At 37.4% G+C, this 27,297-nt stretch overlaps 1 protein-coding gene across 10 annotated transcripts in view; it reads right to left on the bottom strand.

Annotated features, from left to right (window-relative positions):
- Positions 1-8,650: 8,650 nt before the first annotated feature.
- RFX3 (regulatory factor X3) overlaps positions 8,651-27,297 on the bottom strand; it is a 308,074-nt gene continuing 289,427 nt past the window's right edge. For 7 of the 10 annotated variants that reach the window (XM_055092194.2, XM_055092195.2, XM_034967073.3 and 4 more), the window contains 2 exons: positions 19,214-19,256; positions 8,651-15,637 (listed from right to left, as the gene is read on the bottom strand). In XM_055092194.2, coding sequence (XP_054948169.1) covers positions 15,399-15,637; positions 19,214-19,256 — 282 coding nt within the window. In that variant the 3' untranslated portion in view covers positions 8,651-15,398. Of the gene's footprint in view, positions 15,638-19,213; positions 19,257-20,159; positions 20,223-27,297 lie in introns of all 10 variants that reach the window. The other 3 variants (XM_063594035.1, XM_008976997.4, XM_034967072.3) reach the window with 1 other exon arrangement.

Genomic DNA, 27,297 nt, shown 5'->3' with positions numbered 1-27,297 from the left:
GACTGGGATTGTGTTGAACCTATAAATCAATTTGGGGAGAATTAATATCTTAACAACTTTGAGTCATCTGACCCATGAACACAGTATATCTCTACATTTATTTAATTTTTCCCTAGTAATGTTTTATGGTTTTCAGGGTACAAGTCTTACATATCTTTTGTCAGATTCATCATTAAGTTTTTAATAGTTTGTGTTTCTATTTCTATTTCTTTCCCTATCTTTGTACTTTCAACCTTTCTGAGCCTTTTTACTTGTATGCAGTGTTATATTTTTAAAATCTCATTTGACAGTGTTTTCCTTTTAACTGGAGTATATAGTACATTTATATTTGTATTCAGACAACTCAGACACAGCTTCCCACGTCCCCAGTCATGCATGGAATACTTTGCGAACTCAGGGCTAGCAATAAGCTGATGCAAATCAGGTCTCATCAGCACAGAGAAACTCTTTTGTCTAGGGTCCCTCAGCCTCAATACTCGGCTCGCAATCCAGCACCCATGAGGGTAAGTGACTAACTTCCATTCTGTGGTATACATAAACATCACAAGTTACAAGTTTCTCAATGAGCAATCTTGACAGCCAAATACATTTTATGGAAGATTCTTGTATCTTGTAGGTGGCAGGCATTGTAGGACTTTCTTCTCTCTTCAAGGATGATGTTCCAAGAAGTTCAAGGTCAATTCTTTAGCTTGGGGGAGAGACTCAGGGACCCATTCCTTCCTGGAACACCAGCATGAGAATTGAGAATTGATGAGATAAATAAGATTCATTTTGCTGCCTTGAGCTTTCCAGATTTCTGATCAAATAAGGAACTTTCTTTTCTTTTCTTTGTTTTTGGAGATGGAGTCTTGCTCTGTCACCCAGGCTGGAGTGCAGTGGCATGATCTCGGCTCACTGCAACCTCCACCTCCTGGGTTCAAGCAATTCTCTTGCCTCAGCCTCCCGAGTAGCTGGGCCAACAGGCCTATGTCACCACGCCCAGCTAATTTTTTGGATTTAGTAGAGATGGGGTTTCACCGTGTTGCCCTGGTTGGTCTCGAACTCCTGAGCTCAGGCAATCCACCAGCCTCTGCCTCCCAAAGTGCTGGGATTACAGGCATGAGCCACCGCGCCTGTCCAGGAACTTTCTTTCCTAAAATTCTCCTTAGAAATCTTTTATTATCCCACAGAGTTGATTCCTTTTCTCTCAACTTTCTTTGTCTACTTTTGCTTTCTCTCTTCATTATGCAGCATCCCATTCTACTAGGCTAGACATATAAAAAGATCTTTGAAAATGGTAATCACACTTGTAAGAAATTAAGCATGTTAATTTGACATCTCCTTTACATTTTTTCCACAAAACAGAAGGACACTGTCTCTGTGGGTTCAGTCTGAAATACTTCTTACCAGTTGGTTTTAGGCCTTGTGTAAAGGAATGCAATTTTTAAAATGTTATTCAATCATCTTGAGACATAGCCTTTTCTTTGAGATCTTTCTTTCAATGTGAAAACCTTTGCTATTCTCTTTTCTTAAAAAATCTCTTGCCCCATCCTCTGTCAGATAATAGTAATCTGACCCCTTTTCTTAAGGATATGTCCTGCTTTCTTGTTTTTAGGCAGCAAATAAAAGGCATTAATGAAGTGCCAACTGGTAGCTAATGAGGCATAGTCTTTGCCTTTTTTTCCTACTATGTAAGTAATTGAAGAACCAAAAGTTATTCGTTGATTGCCAGATTTGTGAAACACTACAGCAAAGTCAAACAACCAGCAAATTTCTGTCAATCATTACAGTGCAGCTAGCAAGGGCTACGTGAAATAGAAAGAACTTGAAGAAATTATGAAAAGTAAAGTTTAACTTGTCCCAGGCAAATTCCCTGCAGGATGTCCTCTCTAAAAGAAGGTTGGCCTTCTGCAGAGCAGGGACTGTCAGGTGCCTGAAACCTGCTATCTCAAAACTTTCTACATTTCTGGCATAAGGCAGTCATTCTGGTTAATGCTGAGGTGAAGAATCAAGACCAAAGGCACTGATTTTCCATGTCACACAACTCAAGGCTTAGAACACATGCCTGAGGAGAGAATGGTGCTCTCCTGTTCAATGAATGCTGAAATTGCAGAAGGAGACCACTTTTTCAACAGCATGTACTGCTGCTGGGTGCCAGCATCTAATCACTCTGAGGGAGGGGCTGGTGCTTCCCCTAAGTGTGTAGCTTAAACTCACAAATCAAGGGCTGGTCCCTCTCTCTCAGAGTCTGATGTCCAGCCATGCTAGACACTCATTCTGTCTCAAAGTGTGATAGGCAACAGGGAGACCACACACCTGCTACCAGTTCCACTCTATGTGCCATGAGTGAGGACTGCTCATTTGTTCTTGCTTGACAGATAAATTGTATCTGGCAGAGAAGTTCAAATGCTAAGAACATGTGAACCACAAGCCAAAAACTCACATGCACTACTGGGTATGTATCCAAAGGAAATGGGATCAGTATGTCAGAGACATATCTGCACTCACATGTTTATCACAGCACTATTCAGAAGAGCCAAGATACAGAATCCACCTAAGTGTCCTTCAGTTGATGAATGGATAAAGAAAAACATGGTCTACACACAATGGAATACTATTCAGCCATAAAAATGAATGAAATCCCATCATTTGTGGCAACATGGATGAACCTGGAATGACATTATGTTAAGTGAAATGAGCCAGGCACAGAAAGACAAATATTGCATATTCTCACTCACTGACCTCACAGAAATAGAGAGTAGAATAGTAATTAGCAGAGGCTGGGAGGTTGGGGAGGATGGAGAGAGGTTGGTCAGTGGGTACAAAGTTACAGTTTGATAGGAGGAACAGGTTCTGGAGTTCTAGTGCACACTAGGGTGACTATGGTTAATAATATTGTATTGTATATTTCAAAATAGCTATGATATGGTTTGGATGTTTTGCCCCTCTAAATCTCATGTTGAAATGTGATCCCCAATGTTGGAGGTGGGGCCTGATGGGAGGTGTTTGGGGTGGTGTGGGGGCAAAGCCTGCATTAATGGCTTGGTGCCCTCCCCGTGGTAGTGGGCAAGTTCTCTCTCTCTGAGTTCACTTGAGAGCTGGTTGTTTAAAAGAACCTGGCACCTTTCTCCCCCGTCTCTCTCTTGCTCCCTCTATTGCCATGTGGTATGTCTGCTCCCCTTTCATCTTCTGTCATGATTGCAAGTTTCCTGAGACCTCTCCAGAAACAGACGCTGGCACTGTGTTTTGTGTATAGCCTGCAGAACTGCGAGCCAAATAAACCTCTTTTCTTTATAAATTACCCAATCTCAGGTATTCCTTTATAGCAATGCAAAAATAAACTATTACAAGCTAGAAAAGAGAATTTTGAATGTTCTCACCACAAAGAAAGGATAAATGTATGAGATGATGAATAGGCTGAAAACCTTGTGTTGATCATTACACAATGTATACATGTATGGAGTTATCACACTGTGGCCCATAAAAATGTAGTTACTGTGTGTTGATTAAAAACAAAATTAAAAATACCTCACATGCCTACAGGGTAAGGAAGGTAATAGAGTGGATCCAAAGTAGCAATATGGATTCAACATAAAGTAGAGGGGCCAACTGGAGTGTACACACCCTGCCTCTCTGGTCCCAGCAGACTGCCGTGTAGGCATGGAGGCTCTGTGTTGCCAGATCCTCCAATGCTCAAGAGAAACCACAAACCAGATTTTACTTTGACGGAATTACTGTGAGATCTTCTGGTATTTTTAAATTTCTGAGAGTAAATTAAAATAAAATAAACACATAAACACACACACACAAACCACAAAAGCCCTTTGTAGCCTAACACTATGTAAGCTGAATATCACACTCCTGTGGCCCATAGCCTGCTAATGCACAGCCTCTGATATAGATGATAAGTGCTATAAGATTCAGAGGCAGGGCCAGGCGCGGTGGCTCACACCTGTAATCCCAGCACATTGGGAGGCCGAGGCGGGCAGATCGCCTGAGGTCAGGAGTTCAAGACCAGCCTGACCAACATGATGAAACCTCTTCTCTACTAAAAATACAAAAATTAGCTGGGCATGGGGCAGGCGCCTATAATCCCAGCTACTTGGGAGGCTGAGGCAGGAGAATGGCTTGAGCCCGGGAGGTGGAGGTTGCAGTGAGCCGAGATTGCACCACTGCACTCCAGCCTGGGCAACTGAGTGGGAATCTGTCTCAAAAATAAAAAAAAAAAAGATTCAGAGGTGGGAGAAATTCTGTCCAGCCACTATGTCCACTAAAAAAAAGACAAGTTTAAAAGGCAAATGAGTTGACTATAAAAAAATAATTTATAGAGAGAAATGGTCTATCCCCAAACTGTTGTCAGGGTGTCTGGAATACTTAAAAGAAACTCTGGGAGATTCAATGGTTATTTTTTGAACGCATGCAGGAAAGAAAACCTCAGAAGCATCTAAGCAACCAGAAGAAATATTTTTACCTCCTGGGAAGCCTGAATTGATTGAATGAGAAGTAAATTCTCTTTTGTCTGAGGTCTAGACTACTGGAGATACCTCCTTTTTTTTTCTTTTTTCCTTTATCTTTGTTTAAATCAAGGATGTACTTCATCAGCAAAGCTTAATCACAGTTAAATAATATCCTAGTTAAGTTGACCAGGTTCCACTCTAGAGCAATTTCTGGAAATGATAGGATAAGCCCATTTTGCAAGATTACTGATTGGCAGTTAATGGAGCTCTCACACTTTTATTTTAGAGGGTAGTTAAAGAAGGTTACCTGTAGTAGCCTTTACTGAGGGCTTGCCACGTGTGAGCACCTGCTAAGTATTTAGAAAATATTGCATGGTCTTATAAATGTGTATTACTCAATTTACCCAGTGAGGTCACATAGTTAGTTAGTTGTGGGGTTGGGATTCAAGCCCAGATTTACCTGACTTCTAAGACTATCTCTAAACCAGCATACGTATACCATTCTTTGCGGTCATTGCTTAGGGAAGAGATCTCATTTTCCTTCTAAATATACTCAGATTTGTAGAAGTTAAGTGAATTTCTCAAGAACGGAAATCTGGTAAGTTGCAGACTTATAATAAGACAGACAGTTCAGGCTTCTGACTTCCAGTCCTGAACACTTCCCCCATGTGATTATCTTACTTATCTCTAAGTCAGGAGAATGTTAATTACTTTAAGACTAAGATGGAAATCCCCCATGAACCTGGAAACTCAAATAGCAGAATGGACGAGGCTCTGCAGGGTCTCAGCAACTCAGCAACACAGACTTCCCCTCACCAAGGCTGATACGGCCATTGCTGCTGCTGAGCTGCTGAGCGCCAGCCTGCCCATAACAGAAGTGAACGCTAAGCTTCCTGAAGTGGCCGTATTCCCCAAGGGGACCAAGTGGCAGCTTTATTATGTAGGATCTTTTTCATCAAAGAGAGAAAAGCAACTCTCTTAAAGGAATAGAGAAATATTCCAGATGTAGATTTGCCTTTTCCATCATTCTTCCATTTATAGTTATTTTATTCATGAATATGATATCCTACACAATCCTACTACTGATTATAGAACTAATTATATGGTGAAGGGATGTGGGCTTTCACCACAGAATTCAGAAATCTCATGCGTTTCATCACACAGAAGCAGCTCACTCCATAGAACAAGAAATAGAACAGCCTGCTAAAGGCTCAGCCATGATATCAGCTGGGAGACAATAAATACCCATCAATATTTGGCACTATTTCTCTCACAGTCAGAATACGTGGTTCCTGGAATCAAGGAATCTAGTTGGGAGTAGCCCCTTTTCACACCAAATAAGTCATTTACAAGATTTTTGCTTTTGAGGCCTCAAACATTGAGCTTAGTGACTTTGGAGGGCCAAGTTTTCAAGGCAGGATTGCTTCCACTTGGAAACCAAATCATGATTTTATCAAACTGGAAGCTGAGACTGTCAGTCCTAAGACTATCCCTTGACCAGTTTGGGATCCTCATGTTTCTGAACCAACAGGTAAGGAAGGCAGTTGCTCTAGTGATTCAGGTAGTTAAACACAGTTATAAAAAGGAAGTTGGATTATTGCTTCCTAATTGGAGCCAGGAGGACTATCCTGCTACTTGTCCTCTCAGGAGTCTCAGCTTCATAGTCAATGGAAAACTGTGATAACCCAATAGACAAGACTGCAAGGAATGAAGGGTTGGGTCACCCTTTCAGCAACCTACCAAGTAGGCCCTAGCAGAGTAAGAACGTGCAATGAGTAGAGGAATTACTAAGATGTGGTTATCAATTTAGGCCTAATGACCAACTAGGAAAGTGGGAACTATAGCAACTGTCTTAGTACTTATTTACCCAACTTTTATCTATATTCCATGTAAACAGAATTGTTGCATATAAACATTTTATCTGCATTTTATGGCCGCATTTTATCATTAAAGACACACAAAAAATTAACCCTTGACACGTCCTTGCAAATACTCCATTAAGCTTTCCTCAATTCCTCTGGGAGTGTGCAATCTAATTCTTCTCATGAGTGGATACAGTTCTAGATGAAGAATTATCACCAATATCTTTAAAATCAGTTAATTCTTCAGAAGCTCCGACTGAATTTTGCCATTTTGACTTTGATTATCATTGTTTCTATTGCATTGCAACTTGAGTATAAAATCGAGAGTAAATGGTTTTAGAGTTTGAAGGCTTCACTACAGCTTTTTGAACCCAAGAGAGCATAATCTTTTAAGATGATGCAAAGGCTTGGGGTTTATTATTTACTGTCGATAATAACAAATCAACTTGCTATTAGTAATTATTAATATGCTGTTTCTAGACTTGTCATTTTATAAGCTTAAATTAAGTTTGAAATTTAGTGGTAACATTCTAAACAGTGAGTTTTGGGTTGCATATAACTTTGAAAACGTGATGAAAGCTATGAAACTTCGCAGAAATACAGGCATACACACAAACTGCAAAATGTTCAAGTTTTATACAAGTTAAAACCTCAGTTTTAGAGGCTACTCCACATTCACATGTCTGTCTCCTTCAAAGTTGTGATTACTGATCATGAGACACTAGCTATGTGAACTCCATAGTCTCAGGAAATTTCATTACCTTTTATTTATATTTTCAAAGAGAGAGTGAGCAAGAGAGAGAAACTACATTACATTTAGATCAAAATGAAAAAATATTAGGTGATTGAATTGAATGGGTAAATAAAAATGAGTTACATTTCTCTGTCAGTAGGCTGAGTTCAAGTTTTGAAATGTCTGAGTTCCAAAGCAGAAGAAAATAATATTAAAAACTCACGGCAGGACTAGTATTATAGCCAAGTAACGCACTAATTATAAGAGATTTGAAAGACCTCAAATTTCCAAGAGAGATCAAATATGAAAATAAGATTAGAAACTGGGAACTCTTCATTTTGTATGAAAATTCCAAATATCTCAAAAGTGGCAATGGCTGCAACATAAAAATGCCCATATTGGTCAGATTATTTTTATTTCTACTCTAGTACTGTCTCTACTACTAGCTATAATTTTGCCTACCGTTCTTTCATTTGTTTATTAAATAACATTATTTGGATACATTTCTAAGATACTGGTTTAAATGTGAGTTAAAATGAATTTGGTGTTTCTGTGGGCTAAGATGCCAATAGTGTAGTTTTTTTGTTTTTTGTTTTTATTTTTGATGGAGTCTCACTCTGTTGCCCAGGCTGGAGTGCAGTGGCACAATCTTGGCTCACTACAACCTCCACCTCCCGGGTTAAAGCGATTCTTCTGCCTCAGTCTCCCAAGTAGCTGGGACTACAGGTGCATGCCACCATGCCTGGGTAATTTTTGTATTTTCAGTAGGATGGGGTTTCACGATATTGGCCAGGCTGTTCTCGAACTCCTGACCTCATGATCTGCGCGCCTCGTCCTCCCAAAGTGCTGGGATTACAGGCGTGAGCCACTGCGCCCAGCAATAGTGTATCTTTAGAGATAACTTTAGGCTATGATCTGGAAGTATTATGGTGGAGATTCCAAAAAGTATATTTTTTGCCTTGTATTTCTTTCTTTTAAAGAAACCCCAGATAAATGGGCTATTATATTCTAACAGGAGGATATATATATATATATATATAGAGAGAGAGAGAGAGAGAGAGAGAGAGAGAGATTTGAAACAAAATTAAATGTGAGGTAAATCATTTTAAACTTGATTAGGGTGGTGGCTACATGATTGTATGTGTCTGTCAATACTCATAGAATTGTACACCATAAAGTGAATTTTCCTGTAGGTATTCAATGGAAAAAAACTGGCAGCATATATTCTTAACTGTGTTAAAATAAATTTTAATAAGCAAATTGAATGTAAGAAAGGAACTTGAGTGCCAAATACCAATGTGAAGTGACATAAAACACACACACTATGAACATCCAAAAATCTGGATTTACAATGGAAATGTCACAACGTCTGAAATTAAATCGCACTCAATCATTAATTTTCTTTGAGGGTAAGATTTGTACCCTGCTGGGCTTATAATTTTCTCTTTTTGTGCTGTTCATGTGTAAATATTGCCAATTTCATCTGACACAAAAAAGGAAAACAACTTAATTTTGTTTCTAAGTTAATGAATGGCAGATACTACCCTCCAGATGAGGTACTGTATTATTAGCCTCCAGGCAGTGATTTGAGGGGGAAAAAACCCAAGCCATTTCCAATGTATTTGTAACAAGGAAACAAATTTATTGATTTTAAAAGACAAGACACCATTTTGTTTTGAAAAACACAAGAAAGCTAGCCTGAGTTCAAGTCTGAAATATTCAGAAAAATCCTACTAATATCTTTAGTATGTTCCAGTCATTTGTTTAAACAACACACTAAAAGTTAATATATATTTTTATAATTATAAAAGTTCCCCAGTTATTGTACAGTACACAATACAAATCGCCCACAAACTATTATTTAGCTCCTGCCAATTTTGAGAGGACATGATATACTAAAAGATTTAGCATTTCTCACAAAAATCACATCAGGAAATACGTATTTACAAAATCAAATACATTATACAAAAAACCATCACATGTTATTCGGTAAAGATGTTTTTAAATAATTAAAAAGTTTATTCAACTGTAGTCCAAAAACTGGAAAAGAACATTACATTATCTCACACATACAATCTCTACAAAAGTTGCTTACCTCATTTACATAATATATTCAGTCGATTGTAAAATAAATGTTCAAATATCTCCTAGTGTTACTATGTTTCTGTGCTTGTGGGACTGAATAATGTAATCTGCCACTTACTAAGTGAAATTTAAATGATGGCACTTAAAAAAAAATACAGTATCTTAAAAAAACACAATGAAAGAAGTTTTACCTAGAAGGTACGAAAGCCCTGAGTGATAGTGAAGTTACTGATTGGTAAGCACTACAATTAACCTAATTAAAAGTTTACCACCTCAGGCACAAATTTCCAAGTTTTCTCAAGGCACTCACTTAAAGTTTCTGTAACCAATGCATTGGTCACCACCATAGGTCCAAATTGATGATAGAAATGAGTAGAGAAAAAAATTTGCTTTGGTACAAAAGATGCTTTTTAAACGAATAAAATTCAATAGATTCTTTATTGGGTCATTTAAAATTGTTGTTTAGCAAGTTAAAACAAGGCGATCGTTTCTTCAAATATACTAATTTACTGAAGGAAAAATTTACTTGGTTATCAACAGTCAATGGGAGTTTTTATATTTTCTTTCCTCCTCAGAATCAAAATTCTTCTAAAGAATATTTGTTGTCCTCGTTATTGAGCTACATAAACAATTCTTACCAAAGATTTTCATTACTCAGGGCTTCCAATCCCAACATCATAATTTATTTAAAAAAAAACAAAGGAAAGAGGGGAGAAAAAGAATCAAACCAGAACCAAATAAAAGAAGAGACAAAACACATTTTTCTTTTTAAAAAAACATATTATCAATTATTTCAAATGAAAGAAAAAAAAATCCTAGGCAGTCACTTTGTAAGTGGCTTTTACTATTTAAGTAAAATTGGTAAACTAAACTCAGGTCTACTGGCACATAAAATCACTAGCAGCAATGATCAAGGCATGCAAACTGAGAAGCATTTACAGTAAATCATCATGAAGAATTCAAAAGAACAGAGTTAAATTAAAACCCTTTGAGTATTGCATGTTAACACATGAGTAATTTGCATGGTTTGACTTCCTCAACTGCCTAAAAAGCAACGTTTACGGCATACTTGCACTATGCTACGGATGCCTTTCACCAGACATCAGAATAGGTTACACTCTTATTTGCACCCAGCTAGGGCAGCGCAAGCACATCTGCAGACAACACTGCTTTCATGTTCGATCACGCAGGGAACAGAGGGAATCAAGTGCACGAAGAGATTCCCTTGAACAAAATCAGCAATGGTGTAAGCAGACTGACATTTAGAGATATCAGAAGCAGTAGTCATAGCATCTCCTGACAGATGAGCTTAAAATCAAGTGCTTTGCTCTCCATTCTATCTAAATATAATTTTTTGACAAAGTATTAAAGTTTTGGAGCATAGATAAAATTATGCCCTGTGTGAAATCCCCAAACAATATTTTATGAGCGATCTAACTCCAAATAGCCTAACTGCCCCCAAAGAGTTCAGATTCTCTTAATCCACTCGAACTGGTTTCTTCCTAAGGCTTTACTTACACTTGTACTTTCTAAAGCTAAATAAATGAGATCTTTTGATTCATTTTGGGAAAAAAAAAAAGAAAAAAAAAAGAAACTTAACCCTTTCTTTATACCTTTTAAAGGCAATCTAGGTACCTTCAATGTGCAGAGATCAGTTATGACATAGGTCTATCCAGGCCCATGTATTTGTCCTCCTTTTCTAGAGACTATGGTGTGATGCTAGAAAAGTTGATTTTTTTTTTTTTCTGTAAACAGTACACTTACTTAGATGGCAGTGAATATTTGGGAATAAATATATCAAGCCCTCTTGAAGAAAAATTAAGAGTTGTATATAAAATGCAAGTGTTCGGCGTGGAAACACTTTCTCTTCCTACCCCCCCTTTAAAAAAACAGCATAATTAGACATTTGGATATAGAGTATACTTTACCGGTCTAAGTCTAAATAAATGATCTGAAAGGCTTTTGTCCCCCATTGTATATCTTACAATGCTCAAAGGGTTAATACAAGGCATTACATCAAAGGGGTTTTCTAATACTAGAACTAAGCACTGAATTAATGCTTCTATTCCAGTTTTTAAAAATCACCAAACTTGCAGAAATACTAGGATTCCATTAATTGATTCGTTCTAACCATATACATGGAGGTTGTTCTGATCTAGCAACAAGCCCAATTTTCAACAGCACTGCATGCCAATCCTCCTCCCCCATGATCTGTTGTGATTCATACAGATCACAAAAGTTCTCATCTCAATTTTTGGATGGTTGTTATTTTCTCACCAAGAATGTGTGTGTCTGGGGGATATAATAAAGGTCAATTTATTGTATATAACCACTGCCTCAAATTGTACACAAAGGTGACTTGCCAAGTTGTTTCTTTCTACTTGTGTCCACACAGGGAGGACCAACATCACAGTGACACATTTTTTTTTTCCTTTTACACTAATGTTTCAAGCACAGCATTATTTTAGACATTTCAAATATATCATCTGAGGAATTTTTAAAAATTTGAAAATGCATTTAGCACTTTTAGACAGTGCATTCGTATAAAAAGATTCATGATTACGGCACTAAAACCGTATTCATTCCTGAATAACTTTTACAGCATTCTACAAGAACGTATTCATTTTTACTTGTCTACTACAAATCAAAGGCAGTCAATGCTGCACACTACTAATTTTAGGTATGCAGTGTTAAAACCATTTTCTAAATTTTACTTTTGTTTTTAAAGTACACCATCTAAAGAGAGGTGCATAAACCGTGCTATACAGTACAAGAAAAATCACACAAAGGAAAGCAGATTTCTGAAAAGGCAGTAAGACTTATACAGTCAGTCCAAACACAGTTTGGATGAAAATCCTGAATAAGTGACTAGCAACTTGATAGCCAAAGAAAAAATTGAAAATTGGGCCCTGTCTTCCAAGGAGATGGTTCATCCATTCCACCCTATTGTTCACTGGTTTCATGAATGCAAATCTTTTGAGTATGATTTTCAAACTATATGTCAAGATCAAACTATACCCATGATACTCAATCCTGTCATATGAAAATATCTTTTCTGAAACTTGAAAACAGTCAACATACCTTCCTTACATTCTTCCTCACTGAAAGTGTAGGACTTGGTTTATGTAGGTATATTTCATGACTAGTGATTGGTTATAATTGCAAGAAATACAAAGAAGTCTTAAAATGTGTACTTGTGTCATTTGTGAATAAATCTGTTGAGTGTGTTCGTGTCTAATATTATTTAGAAAACCCACACTTTCAGTGAGTGAAAAAAGGGTAAAATGGAAATAAATGCAATAAATGTGACTGCTCAATTTGCTCAAATGTATAAATTGTTTTTATTTTCTCATATATTTTTCACAATTCAAATTCGAAATTGATGAAAATGTTTGTGTGTATGTCTGTGCATGTTTTACTGTGAACTACAAATAACTAGAAGTAGCATAAACCATAGGTCTTCTTTTTATGTTTTGATCCAAACTACTTACACTAATCACAAAGAATATTCCTAATATTCATAAAGGAGATCAGAATATTTTTATTGAGTCAAGTTCAAATGTAATAATGTTTCATTAGTTCTTAATCTGTCCTAATTTAGAACAAACCATGAACAATTGGAAGAAATGTTGAATCCTGGAGCATCCCCGATCCCTAAGCCTCATCAATCTAAATTTGCCCATTATTATCAGATTCCTGTAATGATACAAATATAACCAACATTAAATTAAACAATGATAATAAATACATTTAAAGTCATTCAATAAACAAAATGAAACCAGTAAATACATTTGGTCCAATACAGATATAGTATCACTCAAAGGATGGCGGGTAGAGACAGGAAACTGAAAAAATTCAGAAAGGAGAGCCAAAATGAAGAGTGTTTTTTCAATTTTTGATTTTAATTTTACCTGTCAACACTTCCTATGCACAATGAAGTAGATACATGAACTTTTGCAGATTATCATGTTTTGTTTGCCTTTTGTGTGTGTGTGTTTTGGTACAAATCCATTGTCTTTTTGGGAGGAAAAAGGGGGACAGTAATTTAAATGACATTTAGATGCAGGTGATGCTACTATGCTAGTGAAGACTTTCAAAAATATGAGTGAGTTGTATAATAAAAAATTTGGATCCGTTTTTAAAATTACATCTAAAATATTTAAATTTTACTTAAGAAATGTTGTTGATGTTATTTGAGTAGTCTGAGGCAATTAAGCAACAACAGCTTAAATACACTGTGTATTACCCGATAAGCCATTTGGTATTTCTAACTTTGCAGACTGGCTCACCTCTTCTTTCCAACCCCCCACCCCCCTTACCCCAATACCACCGGAAAGATAAACATCTTGGGTTTAATATAGGCCTCATTTGATAATCTGTCAATCATTTTGTGCTTTCCTTTTTTTTTTGGCTTTATTATCTATTCATTTTTGCTGATTAGTTTTTTACAACTATTTAAATGAACAGATGTGCCTTTCCTGTGTTTTAATCATTAAATAATTTGAGTGCTTAAAAGAACCTTGGCTTTTCATGCAAATTAAAATGGGGCTGGGTGTAACTCTCTAGGATCTCACCTTCTGACTTTATAGCAGACTCCTGCCCCATGGGCACTCATGTGTCCATGTGGACTCACCAGCACCTAGACACACAGACAAACATTTAGACTGAAAAGATGCACTTCGATAAGTACCTGCTTACTTTGTTAACTTTCTAAAATTGTAACTAAATAAGAATGGTCTAAAACATATATGATTTTATGTTAACAAGTTGGTATTAAAACTAGCCTGCTATTCCACACCCTTAAGCAATCTGATTTGTAATCAAGTAATATTCAGCTCTAAGAATAAAAAATAGATCCACGGTCACTCAAAGAGGGAAACTGATTTTTGTCTTTTTGTTTTGCTTTGTTTTCCCTAAATTTCCTTTGAAGAACATGTCACCTGTCCTTACTTCAGGAATCTGAAAATGACAGGCACACTTTGTCAAATGGATTGAAGAGTTAGTCACATGAACAAAATAAACCTTACTAAACCTTAGCTTCAGTTCTGTTTTAAGGCACCATGTAATAGCCGAGGTACGATGATCCCTGATGTACATTCTTCAATGGCAATGGTCCATCCAGCCACCTATCCAAATCCTACAGAATTGGGGATAAGTAACAGTGAGGTGTGCCAGTTACACTGCCTTCAGGTTCTGTTTACAATTTAAATCCACATACTTTAGAAACCAGGAAATAGTTTTGAAGGAAATAACGTTATGTAGGTTGCTACATTCCTTGCATTCTATAAATTCTCGTTTATAATAGCAGCATATTGAACTACTATTAGGAAAAAGACCTGGAATAAAAGAAAGTCATCCAAATGGAATGGTTTCCTGTATGTCCAGCTCAGCATAAGTAGCATGTACACTTAAAAAAAAAAAGTCAAGTCTTTTTTTTCTGCTTCAGTATCTAACTATAACAGCCCCCACTTAACAGCAGAATGCATCTGTGCAGTGGTCCCAAATACAGAATCAGTAGTCTTTAAACAGAGGAATTGGTATGCAAATAATAGTTAAAATTCAATGTTTAACGGAAGCTTGCATTGTTAACATGGTTTAATAATTATGTACACAAATTATGTACATATTAGCATAATCTCTTGCAATTCTGTCATTTACTCTGAACTGATAAATGTACAGCTCAATTTTTCCTCAGAGAAAAATAGATGACCTTCCAAACCCTCTAGCACTATAATAAAAATGCTCTGTATTCTCTCTCCGTACTCAAAATGTTATCAAAATAGTGTCTTATGGTTCTGTCCAATGAAAAGCACCTTTCAAAAGCAAATTTGATGCATCTGCTGCCAAATGGGCATGCCTCCAGTGTAAATCAAAAAAATCATTTCTTTTGATATTTCACAGAAGTGCATCTAATTAAAAAACTTACACATGAAATCATACACCAAGACTAACAATCAACAATAAAATATTTTAAGCTACAAAAAATGTAAATTACTTTTTAATTATAAGAAAACAAAACATTGACATTAAGTGTTGTAAAAATCCTTCTTGACACCTGAAACTAAGGGAAAAAATTCATTATTAAGAAGCAAATAATTTGTTTACGTTAAAAAAAAAGATCTGGCAAAATACATACACCCATTCCATTTCACAACTCCAAAAAGTTAATGTTCAGCACAGATAGAATTTGACAACAGTCGACCTTCAGGCTTATTAAATTTTCAACTTAAGCCCAATATCAACAGGGTTAATGTAAGCTGGAAAAATACGCTTTAATATTCTTTAGACTGCAGTGTAGGTATTTCCTGTAGCGCTGCACTGTCTGATAGTCTGAGTACTTGTGACAATGTGCTCGCTGTGAATTGGATTCAGGAGGCTTGGTTGCACGCCAGTCTCGAGAACAGGCTGCATGCAGCCCACTGGAAATGCCTGGCTCAGCTCTGTTTTCTCTCTTTTGGCTTGAGGCTCTGAAGAGTCATCCAGTTCTTCATCCATTTCACTTTCTACTTCACTGCCTTCATCTGCACAAACAAATAATACCAAGACTATCATCGAAGACAAATTAGAAAATAGCAATCAACAGGTGCTTTAGAAACACTTTAATATAGGACATTACGAAAGCAACAGCTTAGCTCTTCTCAGGAAACAAAGCTTAGGGGTTTTCTTTTCATCAGATTTTATTCATATCAATGCTGTACTGATGCATCTATAATTCTTTCAAACATAGTGAGATTAATTTACTTTTGGCAATTTGTGACTGATACTTTGTTAACTTTTTTTTAAAAAAGGCCTTTGGAATTTCCCTAAGTGTTATATTAAATAATGGCATAATTTGTGTCATAATAAAGTAGTCACTTTGGTATGTTATGCTGGCTTTTGGGGAATGTACTGAGCTGAAAACGCAAACACAAAAAAAGTGTTGTTTCCTCCAAAAATCTACACTAAATATAAATTTTATCTAGGCTAGCGTTAATGTATAAGACCTATGTTGATTCTTAATATTACTATTCCATGTATAAACAGAGGCTGCTGTAAGACTTTCTGGCACTCATCAATGTTATAGATGGTCACAGTATTAAATAAACCCTTAATTTTTATTATAAAAATTATTAAGGTTGAGGCAGTAGTATCAGATTAAAAATGTGCAATGGATTTCTATTCTTGGCAACTGATACTGTTAATAGCTGGTATTCATTTCTGGAAATTAAATGCATTATATAGTCACTGTTACCCCCAAATTGTAATACGTTTTAAATTAACTAAAGCATCATTATAATAGAATGCCATTTAATTTTTTCCAGTATGCACTGTTAAAATTCAAAAGTACATTAGAGAGAGAAAATGCACATATACAGCTTTACTATTGTGTGAGAGTCTCCTCAGAATACCTCTTCATGAGGGATAATTACAGTGGCTTGTATAAACAGAGTCAGGTCTCCATTCTCTACTGTTCTATGGCATATCACATACAATGAATGTGCAACAAGTATCTCTTTAGTCAGATTAAGCTGGATTCCTTGCAAGCAGTAAGATTTTAGCTTTACCACTCGGCAGACACCCACAGCAAAAATCTCTGCTAATGCAGCTGTCTCTATAAACAAGGCCCCTTGACTTTTCTTATTTCATTATGATTGGGGCAAAGTTTGTTCTAGAAAAAAGCAGTGAGAGGTAAAAGGGCTTCCATATATGGTTGTACAGTGTACAGCCACCAGGAGCAAGGTCTGACAAATGGCAATTTGTGATTAAACAGGTGGAGATTAACATGCATTACCTAGAAATGTGTGTCACGCATTAGCGACCAATAAAACAAAGAAGTGCTCTTAGATGAGGCAAAAGACAACTTGGCCCACCTACTTTATCAAGTTACCTTTTTGCCTCTGGTAAATGAACTTAATGATAATATTTGAGTGTGTCAGAACAAGTATATTCAAAGGGTTGAAGGGCTACAGGGAGAGGGACACCTTTTGTAGACATTTACTTCATCAAGAGGGTATACTTGAAACATGTTTGCATGACATGTTTTGGTTTTTCATGTTTTTATACATAAAACAAAAATGTCTGTAAGGATCTTAACACAAACTCTTCATGGTGGCAGTCTCTTATGGTTGTGATAATAAAGCTTCACTTTCTGTAGTTTCTAATTCTCTGTATTATTTGTAATTTTTCTATGGAGCAAATATCCCTTATATTATCAAGAATAAGAATTCTCATTTTGTGGGAGAAGCCCTCAAAACCTCCTAGGATTTCACATTCAATCTTTAGGTCCTGAGTATGCCCATCTGGCTCTATCTCAAGAGCCATCAAGAGGTCTGGGGGTAAATGGGACCAGCGTGGCCACATCCAGCAGGTGAGGACAAGTCACACTGCTTCTCTGCTCCCTGTCCACAGACTTCCCTGTACCTAAGAAATTAGTGTCAAAATAATAAAAAAGGGAGCACTGAAAAGACAAAAGCTCATTTTCAGGCAGGGAGGGCAGTGGAGACAAAGTGAGGAAAGTTCTTCTGTCTATTTTGTTGTGGATGGAAAGGGTAGTGAGATAATGGACTGGACAATTTAAGTGTTCCAGGTAGGTTTTGCTTAGGTCTATCTCTGGGTGACAGGTTTCCTTTGGAGAACTTACAAAGCAAATTATAAAAGCAAGCCCATTCTCCAGGTCCTAAGGACAAAGGAATGTAACTCTGTAGACATTTTATGCTTCTATAAAAACTCGAAGACACTTTCTAGAAATCTACTTCAGGTTATGGAAATTTGGTGCATAAAAACTAAAATGAGGCGCTACAGGAGTTTACAGAAGACTGTGGTTCAACACCGTGTGAAGAAGCCTGGCTGGAATTCAGTCTCTGACTGAGCAGTAAAACTCTACTGTCCTTCTGGACACCCTGGGATGAAAACCCTAAATTTGGGTTATGAGGCTTTGGTGTGAGTATATCATCAATGTTGCTTTATGTGGGACATGGATATCAATTACCACCTTTCTTGCTCTAAAATTACTAATTAATGTCATCATTGACTTATTTTTCTAAGGGTTATTTGGTTAATCCTATAGAGTATATATTTGTAGCAACAATTTTTTTGGCTATAATTTTCTCATTTCCCTGCGCTGCTAGTGTACTGAGTACCTTAATATTGCACACTTTGGCGAATAGCGCTGAACCTCTTTACAGACTCCCCACGTACTTCCTTTCACCTCATTTTGCCCAGTGGCTCTGGCCTGGAAGGGCGAAGTGCATAGTTCTCCCCAGTTTTTGTGCATTTTGTACCTGTCGCCGATAGTCAATAACCACAACAATTCTTTAACACCTCAAGAGACCTCCCACCCTCCGCCACCTTTTAAAAGAAAGGGCTCTGTTTCCTGCAGTGTTTAATAGAAAATTTACTTGTTTTTAAAAAATTGCACTGGTATTTTTATCAGTATTGTTTTGTTTCTGCTCTGCTTATAAAGGTGGGTAAGATTTGTGTGCTCTATCCGCATTCTATCTCCCCCTAAGTCCACCTTGCTTTTTTTATTGTGTGATTTTGTTGATCCTGAGGTTCTTCAGAAATATATATCATGTTATCATATTATACTGTATATTAGAGTGGCAATGCTGGTATTAAAATTTCAGAAGTACATATGTTACCTTTTTCATCTATACCACTACTAATCTTGCATTTACAGTAAACCTCACTGCTATCTCTGAGTTCTTTTTCTACACACAAGTAGGAACTGGTGAGGTTGGTGAGCCGAGGAATCTTTTTTCTTGCCTGGTGGGCCTTGAATAAAAATGTCTCATCCAATTTTATCACTTATCTCCAGGACTCTAGCCATGGTCAGAAATAATTTCTTGTTGCTTGTAATGAACTTCAGGCAAAAAGTATAAAGAACTTTATAACTACATTTAAATTCAGTTATCTGCATTTAATATACCTCATATGTAGAAGGCATAGGGATGGGGAAAAATGGAGAAATAATGAAAAGACAGGAGTTTCCTATTTATCTAGGATTTGTATGCCACTTCCACAAAATCAGAGTGTTGTAAACATATACTGTATTTTCCTCTGTAAGAATTTATTAGTAAATAAAAGTTCTTAAAATGTACATTATTTTCGATTCTTACCTTTATCCAGATTTCCAGGAGACACGGCATTTAAATCACCAAACTGCAAAACAATAGTCATTTGTGCAATAGTTAATATAGGGCAGCATAAAATAATACTCTATCAGTCTGTAGTAAAAATGCCAATCTATGACTCTTTAAAACTGTAAACTAGTGGCCATTTTGATCTCTAATTACATGGATCACATAATTTTCCAATCAAACTTGTCAAATTTGAACAGTTTAAATTATGTCACAATTTAGCTGTCTTAGCCTCTTTGCAGAAGGATAACAATTTTCTCTGCTTTCCTTGCTCCATTTTACCTTTTATTATTTCAACTCAGCAATGAAGAAATAGGAGCCTGGATGGCTTGGATGAAGACTGATGTGGCAAAACGAATTTGGAAAAGCCCCAATCAAGCAGGACACATCAGCTCCACCCCCTATACTTGGCAGATGAGTCCACCTGGAAGTCTCTACATTAGAGAAACAATATCCAGCAGTTTGGCTGAACTCTATTTTTAAAGCTTTTATTAGTAAAAAAGGAAAATAGATACTCCAAAATTGAGGGTATTTGTTTTTACAAAATCTTTGAGACTTCTCTCAGATAATAGGGTCTCACTTTAAAAAGAAAAGCATCTGATCATTACTAATGCCAACAAAAAGAGCTTGAAACAATATAGAACAATTAATAGCCTTCGGCTTAGACATTATTTTCTAACTTTTAGTTCAATAGTTTGATAATTTTTCAATGAGAAAACACATTTTGAGAATCTCATGAACAAAGATGGATACACTGAAATAAAAATTGAATAGAGTAACAAAGCTAATCAAAAAAAGGTGAAGTGAAACTGCAAAGCATCTACTTTTAAAACAGTAAACATTACTTTTTTAAGGTAAAAAGTCATTATTAGAAATTCAGATTTCTCAACAGGCTTAGAAAGGATGAGGCAGAAATTCTACTTACATTCGGAAGTTTGCTTATAAAGAGTTCCATGATAGGAGTATTTTTTTCATCTACAAGGTTTGTCTATAAAGTAATAAAACTGATCTTATTTTGCAAACATACACATATTTTTTTCCTTACCTAGACAAGTACTGTTCTTCACAGTAGCTACCTTGGGAGCTTATACATTTATTCCAAGGTCCAGGGTTCTGGAATCCCTCTTTGACAATTTCAAGAGTTAGTTTATGCATCATTAGGAAAGCCCATCTTGTTATTTTACATCCAACTATGGCTCCAAACAACACTCCAGATTTTATTTACTACACTTGGTCCTGGGATGATTTGACTACTCAACAAAATTAAATTCACCTCTGCCACAATTCAGGTTGCTTAAAATAATGTCATTTTACCTTTATTTCTTAGCATTTCAGAGGCATTCCACAACATTTTTAAGCCATAGAAGCATTACTGGAACAAATGTGTAGCCTTCCTAGGTGACTGCTTTGAAGGAGACAGGGGCCTCCTAGACATGTAATTATTAGTATGTTTATTTGAAAGTCTGCCCCACTGTTTTAGAGCTATTTTTTAGAGTTATTAAAAGTAACGGAAAAAACCGCTATTACTTTTGTACCAACCTAATACATCCCACGGGGCAACAAATATAAATCATAAATACTGAAGTTTTGCAGTTGTTCTTGATCACATAGGTCAGGTCTTTGTATAAGTCTAAATAAAAATTCAGTTTAAATTATGTGGGTTTTCTTGAATGAAAGAATATAATCTAAACAACAAAAACCCAAAGGGATTCTTCATCAATTTTTGGTATTATTTAAATATTTTAGAACTATAAACAGAGAATGTTCAAAACTGAAGGATCATTTAACAGTTATTACTAACTGACATAACACAAGAAGATACAGATTTAAGGGAATACTTAACACTTAAGTTCTTGAAAGGAGTTGGCAGTGATGATTCTAAACATACCTTTATACTGATAAAAAGCGAGTATTCTATTTGCTGTTGAAAAGTCTCTGCAAGTTGTTTGTAGTTAAGTTATTATTGCTATTGCTGATCAATAATATCACACAAAGTGTCTAAAACCAAACTCTGGACATATTTGAAAATTATCTTCAAAAGAAACATTGCATTTAGTTGCTACTTAACTCTGAAAACATGACAACTTCCTTAATACAAAGATTTTCCTTAGATGTTTCTACTTAATACGAATAATACATTTGATAATTCAGAGGCTGAAAACAGAAACCAAAACAGCTGAAATCTCAGTGATTGTTATTATCATTAACAAAAATCCGGTTACATACTAAATTCCGAGGCTTGTCATTATGCACTATGGGGGACAATGTACAAAGAATCTCAGAGACACTGTCAATGCCTCTAGGTGTCTCTGGGATCAACGACAAAGTTTCACATGTACAGCAAATAGAGAGAGTAGATTAAAAATTTTAAAAATCCTGTGAAGAAGAGATAAGATTTTACTATCCTATAGAGCTGAAGGTAAAGGCTTTTATATGCATTTTACATGTGAGGGGACAATAGATGTAAAGTTACAGAGGAAAAAACACTTTAACCCTATAGATAGGCTGCATGAGATCCGCAAAATCAGTTCACTTACTCATTTAGTCAATACATATTTATTGAGGATATACTACGTGCCAGGCACTATGCCAGCCAATTCTAGTCAGATCAATTTGGAAATATTCCTGTCTTCAGGAGGTAAGTAGCAGACATTCCCTATATTCTGAAGGGTAGGTAGGTTAGCAGAAAAATGAGCACTTAGGAAACCTCAGGGAAGGTTTTAGAAGTATAGGGTTCAAGTCTTAGAAATGGAAACCAATTGCATGGGTTTATGGCATGCAACAAGTCAAGGAGCAGGAAGGAAAGGTATGAACAGTGGCAGGGAAGATTGAGAGCAGGCAGAAGAAAAATAGTACCATAGATAGGGGCCAGATGACAAGATTAGGCCAGCACAAATCAAAAACAGAAGAGAGGTCAGGCATGGTGGCTCACACCTGTAATCCCAGCACTTTGGGAGGCTGAGGCGGGTGGATCACCTGAGGTCAGGAGTTCGAGATCAGCCTGTCCAACATAGTGAAACCCCATCTCCACTAAAAATATAAAAATTAGCTGGGCATGGTGGCGGAGGCAGGAGAATCACTTGAACCTGGGAGGCGAAGGTTGCAGTGGGCTGAGATCGTGCCACTGCACTCCAGCCTGGGCAACAGGAGCGAAACTCTGTCTCAAAAACAAGCAAGCAAGCAAGCAAACAAACAAAAAACAGAAGAGGAGGAAGCAGTAAAAGATTTAGATGAAAAAAAAAGGAAGCTCACAAGAAACTATAGCGATTATTATGAAGTTACAGCATCACGAATTGGGAAAACTTACTGTTTTGTAATTTCTCCTCTTGCACAAAGGATTAGAGGGGCCTACTCTTCACTGACGTGACATCTTACCACTTATAAGGTGTGTCTGTGGTTCAGTATACGGTAGGCTTTCTCTCAAACAGACTGCGAGTGTCACACAGTCAATATTGCTTCCCTGAAGCTTTCCTGGCAGCCCTATCTTGAGTATCACCATCCCTGTCACTCTCAGTCACCACATCATGCTCACTTCCTACAAAGCATCCACCACAACCTGCAGAACTTATTTTGTTTCCTCACCTAATATATGTCTTCCCAACCAAAATGTCACTGCCATGGGTAAGAAAGTTCATTTGTTCTCTTCATAAATGTATCCCACCTGGTATAGTGCCTGATACACATTAAAGGCTGAATAAATACTTACCAGATGAATGAATTTACTTCCCCATTTCAGCCTCACCAAAACAACTTAGGAATTTGGCAAGTTAAGTGTTTACACTTCATCTTACAGCTATTGAAAACAATGAGTTGATTAGTCTAATGTCATGTAGTAAATATGGTGTTGTTAGATTTGAGACCAGATATTCTCCTTGGTTTAGAATCTGAGAGAGAGAGAGAGAGAGAGAGAGAGAGAGAGAGAAATGGGATGGGATGTGGGGTGAGAGAGGGAGGGGAGGGAGGGGAAGGGAACAGAGAGAGACAGACAGAGAGAAACACCCACACATGGAGGAAGAAATATAAATTAAGGGATTTTAAAAGTACTCTGGAGTTAGAAAGTATATGGCCTTCAATGTATGAATTCACATTCCATCAGTCAGAGAGATAAATAGGAAACGTTCCGAAGAGAAACTAGAACAGACAGTAGAGAAAGCATGTCTATTGTTTGAGAGATGAAATACTTCCTATCCTGTAGACTATTTCCTCTAGGTCCTGAGTAGGGTCAAAATAATGAACACCTCACTGGACAGCAGCAGGCTGGGAAATGCATGCTCCAGGCAGCGAGTGAGAGTCTATTAGCACAAATATTCGTGTAAGACTAGCAATGTCCATGAAGTATAAGTGGGCAACAGTTTAGCACAGTCAGGGCAATGATCGGCAGGATCCCTGAGAGACCCTGGGTTGTGGCCAGGCAGCTGGATTGTTCATTACAGGATTTTGAGGCCTAGTATCTGTCCCTGAGCATAATGAGAGGAACCTGGCTCAGCGTGGGAGAATGCAGCCCACAGGTGCATTAAAGAGACCACTGCACATTCAATTCAGCAACAGCTGACTTTTCATAGTGAGGCAGGCAAGCCTTGTTCTGTAATGTTTGGGCACTGAAACAATGCAGAGGAAGTCAGGGTGCCTAGACAGCAAACAGGTGGGGATCCATGGTGGGGGCCAAGAGACAGAGATTGGAACAGAAGTAGGAGAGAAGGAAAGAGCTCAGGGGATTGGGATGAAGACCTCACCCTTAGGGACACCTTCCCTGCTGGAAGAGCTTACCCCACCCTGAGGAGAAAGAATTAGTGAGTAATCATAATCACATTTATGTTATACGTATCATTAATTCTTTGTAAGCACAGCCATCGCTTGCTAATTGTTTAACCAAATCTGTAACAAGTTCCCCAACAGTGTTAATTTGGATCTTTCCAAAGAACCAAGTTAAAGTACTTCGCATAGTGCCTGGCACATAGGAAGCACTTAACAATTGATCACCATTATCAATATTGTTATTACATATAAGTATCATCATTATCTCCCAAGAACTGTAAACCAGACATGCAGAATCAGTCCGACTCTACTATCCCAGTACTCTGAAAGGATACCAAAAGCTGCACAGAAAAATTGCATCTTACAGAAAATCTCCCTGTTAGTATATCCAGATTACAGATTTACGGCTAGGCACATTTTCATCCTTCCTCTCTCTCTGTCTCTTTCTCTATTTATATGTCCAAGTCTAATATCACTATGTTAACTATCACCCAGGAAACAAAATAAAACAAAACTGATAGCAGCAAAATACGAAAGTGTATGGTCTAGAAGAGGGGCCGGCACACTTTTTCAGTAAGGGACCAGATGGTAAATATTTTAGGCTTTACAGTCCATTAGGACTCTGTCACAGTTATTCAACCCTACCAGTGTAGTGCAAAAATAGCCATAGATAACAGGTATATGAATGTGTGTAACATAGCTCTAATAAAACTTTACAAAAACAAGGCTGGGCACAGTGGCTTATGCTTGTAATACTAGCACTTTGGGAAGCACAGGTGTGCATATTGCTTAAGCCCAGGAGTTTGAGGCTAGCCTGGGCAACATGGCAAAACCCCATCTCTACAAAAAAATACAAAAAAGTTAGCGGGGCGTGGTGGCACACGCCTGTAGTCCCAGCTAGTTGGGAGGCTAAGGTAGGAGAATCACCGTCCAAGGTGGTCGAGGCTGCAGTGAGCTGTGATCGTGCCACTGTACTCCAGCCTGGGTGACAGAGCAAGACCCAGTCTCAAAACAAACAAACAAACAAACAAAAAAACCCAAAAGCACCCCACCCCAAAATCAAACCACTTCATTTACAAAAACAGATGATGAGCTGGATAGGGCCTGTGGACCACTGTTTGCTGACACCTGACTGGAGGAACAGCTTGTAAGACCCTGGAAGACCTGCTCCAGCTCATTAACAGTGAAGGGAACAGAAGATTTTTATCTTTGAGAAAGGTATATAAGGACTTGGGTCACAGGAAGGATATAGAACCAGAGCCTTCAAGAGAGGACAGCTCATGCATATGGGCATCAACTGATGAAGGTCACAAGGGAAAAAATAAGAGTCAGCTTTTATAGACAGAAATGAGTTAGAAAAATAATCTTCCTCCACTTGCGCTGGGTACTTGCATATACAGGCAAAGAGAGACAGACCAAAGCTGGTGTTTAATTGTATGCATTCGTGGATGAAGACGGAAGAAGCCGAGAATGACAGAAAAGATTTCATTAAAGTTTGCAAGACAAGAGATTAGGGAAAAGTTTACATGCGTTATTCAGGTGGGGCAAGCTTCCCTAATGGGACATTTGCTCCAATTTGGATGGCAGGTGAAGACGTAAAGAGAGAGTCTAATATAGAAGTTTTCCATAGGTAAAAGCAAATAGGGAGTGTTCCAGATGATGACGGCTTTCAGGGTGGGTCATCAATGGAGAAAGGACAGTACGATGTGTGGCAAGGAGAGGTGGAAGCAAGAAAAAATAATATACTGGAGGAAGAACCTATAATCCGTAAGTCATCAATGAGCAATATTCATTCAGAGGAATACAGCTTTCATACTGTAACATACCTATTGCTGCTGCAACAAATCACCACAGTTAGTGGCTAAAAACAAGACAAACTTATTATTTTGTCATTCTGGAGGTCAGAACTTCTAAATGGGTTTGCAGTCACTAAAATCAAGGTGTTGGCAGAGTTGTGGTTCTTTCTGACGTGTCTAGAAAAGAATTTTTTTACCTCTTTTTCAGCTTCTAGAGGTTGTCACCATTCCTTGGTTTCTGGCCTCCTTCCATTTTCAAAGCCAGTGATGTCAGGTTGAGTCTCACACATTGCATCACTCTGACACAGATTCTTCCACCTCTCTCTTCATGTTAGTATGTAGTATTCTACATACTAACAATGTAGTTACTCTTGTAACTACATTGGGCACACCTGGATAATCCAGGATAATCTCCCCATTTAAATTCAACCAATTAGCAACCTTAGTTCCACTTATAACTTAATATATTCACAGGTTCCAGGGATTAAGATGTAGACATTTTAATGCCCATTCTACTGCTTATCACACATACATAAGTTATTTTTTTAAATTATCACATTTGCTTGAGTGAAACCATATGACTTTTTTTTTTCTAGTATTGGAGGAAACACATCCAACCCGATTAAGCTATTTGGGACATAGCAATTTTTTCCTCAATTTTGTTTATGTTCCTCACTAAGGATAGGGTACAGTGGTATATAGGAATCAATTAATCTTTTATGATATATTTGCCACTAGTACATTTGTACTTTATTTTTCATTTACAGACTTTTAATTTTACATACAAGTTCCTATCGGTCTGAAAGTGTTTACAGCATACATTTCAAGGCCTAGGCTGTTGAAACCATACATGCATCTAAAAAGTCTATGAGGTTCACAGAGCTGAACGTTGTCAAGGAAGTTGACAAGGAAGTCATTCAGAGAAAGAAGTGGAAACCAAAATTGAGGAAACCAAAATATACTGAGGGGTAGTAGGGCCAGAGCAGTCCTAAGCTCCATATCCAAAATAATATGTTAAAGTACACACTAAGGAAGAGGATATATCCTGGTCCTCTGCACAGTTTCATGAGCACCAACCCATGCTACCAGCTGCACCACAAGCAGCCCCAAAGACCTTGGAAAGCCCTCTGTGTCAGCACTTCTCAATGGTTCCACGAGGATCCATGCTGTGCAGAGGTGGGCAGTCAGAGGTCAAGGTGCTGGCATGTTATCAGATGGCGGAAGTGACCACAGGCAGTGGACACAGCAGAACACACAAAGCAGACACCACATTGCTAGAAGCATTCCTGCTGACATGGGAACATGATAATCAGCCACAGATAGTCCACATATGTGAAAATGTTAACCAGAAAAGACTACTCACTTGAGGGTCATCAGGTACCTTGGAGACCAGTTCTGCCAGCAAATGGTAACTTTAGATAAACAAATGTAGGGGAGAAAATATGTATGTGTATATGTATACATTTTGCCAGTTTCTGTGAATGAAACATTTGCTCTAGGAAAGAAGATTTT

Source organism: Pan paniscus, chromosome 11, assembly GCF_029289425.2.
Source record: "Pan paniscus chromosome 11, NHGRI_mPanPan1-v2.0_pri, whole genome shotgun sequence".
Classification (NCBI taxonomy): domain Eukaryota; kingdom Metazoa; phylum Chordata; class Mammalia; order Primates; family Hominidae; genus Pan; species Pan paniscus.
Note: the sequence above shows the minus strand (reverse complement) of the source record. Positions and strands in the feature narration are given on the sequence as shown.